Source organism: Echinops telfairi, unplaced genomic scaffold, assembly GCF_000313985.2.
Source record: "Echinops telfairi isolate 266 unplaced genomic scaffold, ASM31398v2 ScPeMD7_655;HRSCAF=1070, whole genome shotgun sequence".
Taxonomy (NCBI): domain Eukaryota; kingdom Metazoa; phylum Chordata; class Mammalia; order Afrosoricida; family Tenrecidae; genus Echinops; species Echinops telfairi.
The window spans coordinates 21,854,177-21,856,407 of NW_022104553.1; the positions used below are offsets into that span (position 1 = coordinate 21,854,177).

At 55.9% G+C, this 2,231-nt stretch overlaps 1 protein-coding gene across 1 annotated transcript in view; it reads right to left on the reverse strand.

Moving 5' to 3' along the window:
* The window catches only part of ALDH16A1 (aldehyde dehydrogenase 16 family member A1), a 17,067-nt gene that overhangs the window by 888 nt on the left and 13,948 nt on the right, over positions 1–2,231 (reverse strand). Inside the window, exons 11-12 of the mRNA XM_045292634.1 lie at positions 1,641–1,826; positions 1,184–1,306 (exon numbers count right to left, since the gene is read on the reverse strand). Coding sequence (XP_045148569.1) covers positions 1,184–1,306; positions 1,641–1,826 — 309 coding nt within the window. The remainder of the gene's footprint in view (positions 1–1,183; positions 1,307–1,640; positions 1,827–2,231) is intronic.

Genomic DNA, 2,231 nt, shown 5'->3' on the forward strand with positions numbered 1-2,231 from the left:
GGTTCTCAACCTGTGGGTCACGACCCCTTTGGGGGTCGAACGACCCTTTCACAGGGGCTGTCCAATTCGTAACAGTAGCAAAATGACAGTGATAATGTAGCAATGAAAGTAATTTTATGGTTGGTGGGGTGGGGGTCACCACCACATGAGGAACTGTATGGAAGGGCTGGGGTATGAGGAAGGTTGAGAACCACTGATCTACATGGTTCCTATACCGGGATGAACTGGTACAGAGTGAGGGTCAAAGTCTGAGGCTGCCGCGGGTCCTTAGACAACCCCCCTGCAACCGTGTTAATTAAAGCAAATCAGGACCCCCGAACCGGGCGGCGTGACCTCTATCAAGAATTTAATTGAAGAGCCCCCAATAAAGGATTAAAAGCATTTAATTTGCCTTTGAGCTGCCAGTCACTTGGATGGACACTCGGGTTTACTATCTCTGCCAAGAGGGGTAATGCCATACTTCTGACTCACAGCGACTCTATCGAGGGTTTCTGAGATGGTAACTGTTTGTAAGGCCAGATGCCCTTATCCTTCTCCCACGCAGCCACTGGTGGGTTGGCATTGCCAACCTTGGGGTGAGTATGCCACCATTTACCCGACAGTACCACCAGGGCTCCTTGGGAAACCCCACAGTTAGAAGCAAGGCAGGGGCTCCGGCTTCAAGCATGAACATTTTGGGCCTCGGATGCATCTATTTTGACCCGTTTGGTAGAACCTGAATGCGGACAGTCCAGTGTAATAATGGGCCAGGCAAATGTCAGACTCCACACCCCTGAGACCAGAAGAACTAGATGGTGCCCAGCGGGCCACAACACCAACCGCTCTGAAAGGGATCAGCACCTTATAAGATCTTGGAGGAGGACAATGTGGAATGAATTCAAGACCACAAAAGCGATGGAGTCAGACCGAGACTGGTGGGACCCCAGGGGTTACAGCCCTCAGTTCGTTGTTTGGGTCTAATGAGGGTCTGTCTTTGGGCTCGGCTGGGCTGGCTCTCAGGGCAGTTGCTAGGAAGATCTCTATTAGGAACCCAGTGTCCTCAAAGGGCAGGGCTTGGGAACCTGGTTGCCGCAACCTCCATCCCTGCCCTAGCAGTAGGAGTACTCAAGGGGCCGGGCTACGTGGCCCTAAAGAAAAACATGAGAGAGGTCTAAGAGACTGCAGAGGGCAAGACAGAAGGTACCTGGGCAGATCCGAAATACCACAGGGCCTGGGCGTCCTGGTGCAAGGCCAGGCAGCGTGTCACATGGTCGTGGCTCCCCGTCAGCACGTTCACCAGGCCGGCTGGGAACAGGTCCGAGACCTCCTGGAGTGGGGAAGGGGACAGTCCAGGTCTGGGGGAGGGTTTGGTGAGACACCCCAGGTGGTGATGGTGGTCGGAGGAGGGGTGAATATCGGGGGCATGATCACGGGACTCCCCTGGCGGGGGGTGGGGGTGGGGGTGGGGTTGTCGAATCAGGGTCTTGAACATGGTTAGAGACTGGGCTTGTTGGGTCTGTAAGGAGCGAGGGATGGAAGTGACTCAAGGTTAACAGGAGTGTGTGTGGGTCTGTAGGGGACAACCAAACGCCCAGTTGGCCTCATGGAGCCTTCCCTACCTACCTGTCTGTCTCCCCTTCCCCCAGGAAGGACATAGGTACCTGGCACACCTCCAGGGCAGGCAGTGGATAATCCTCACTGGGCACCATGACCAGGCTGTTGCCGTAGGTTAGGGCGGTGGCCAGCAAGGTCACGAAGGCAAGCAGTGGCCACTCATCCGGGCACACGATGGCCAGCACGCCCAGAGGCTCCTGCAGCTGCAGCACGGGGCCTCGCAGTCCTGTGGCCTAAGGACCAAGCTGGAGGTCAAGGGCAGGTTCTGCAGGGCCCTCTCCACTGCCCTCTGCTCCTTCCATCCCTGCTGACCCTGTCGTCTCCTCTATGAAACCACAGGTCAGAAAAGAACCAGGGGGGAGGGTATGTACTTCCTGGGTTCGAATCCCAGCTCCGCCACTCACGTGTGGACAAGCCCCTGCACACAAGCCCCTGCACCTGAGGTGTCCAGCCTAAGTTGGCAGAGCCAGGTCTGGATTAGACTCTCTTTTACCACTGACCCTTCTACTTTTCGCCTTATGTCTGCTTCTTACCTGCAGCCTGGACTCTTGTCGTGGGAGAGGGCTGGGACTGTCAGCTTCATAAGATGTACAGCCTTGGAAAGGGGGACCCTGCTACAGCCATGTCCCCTCAAGTTG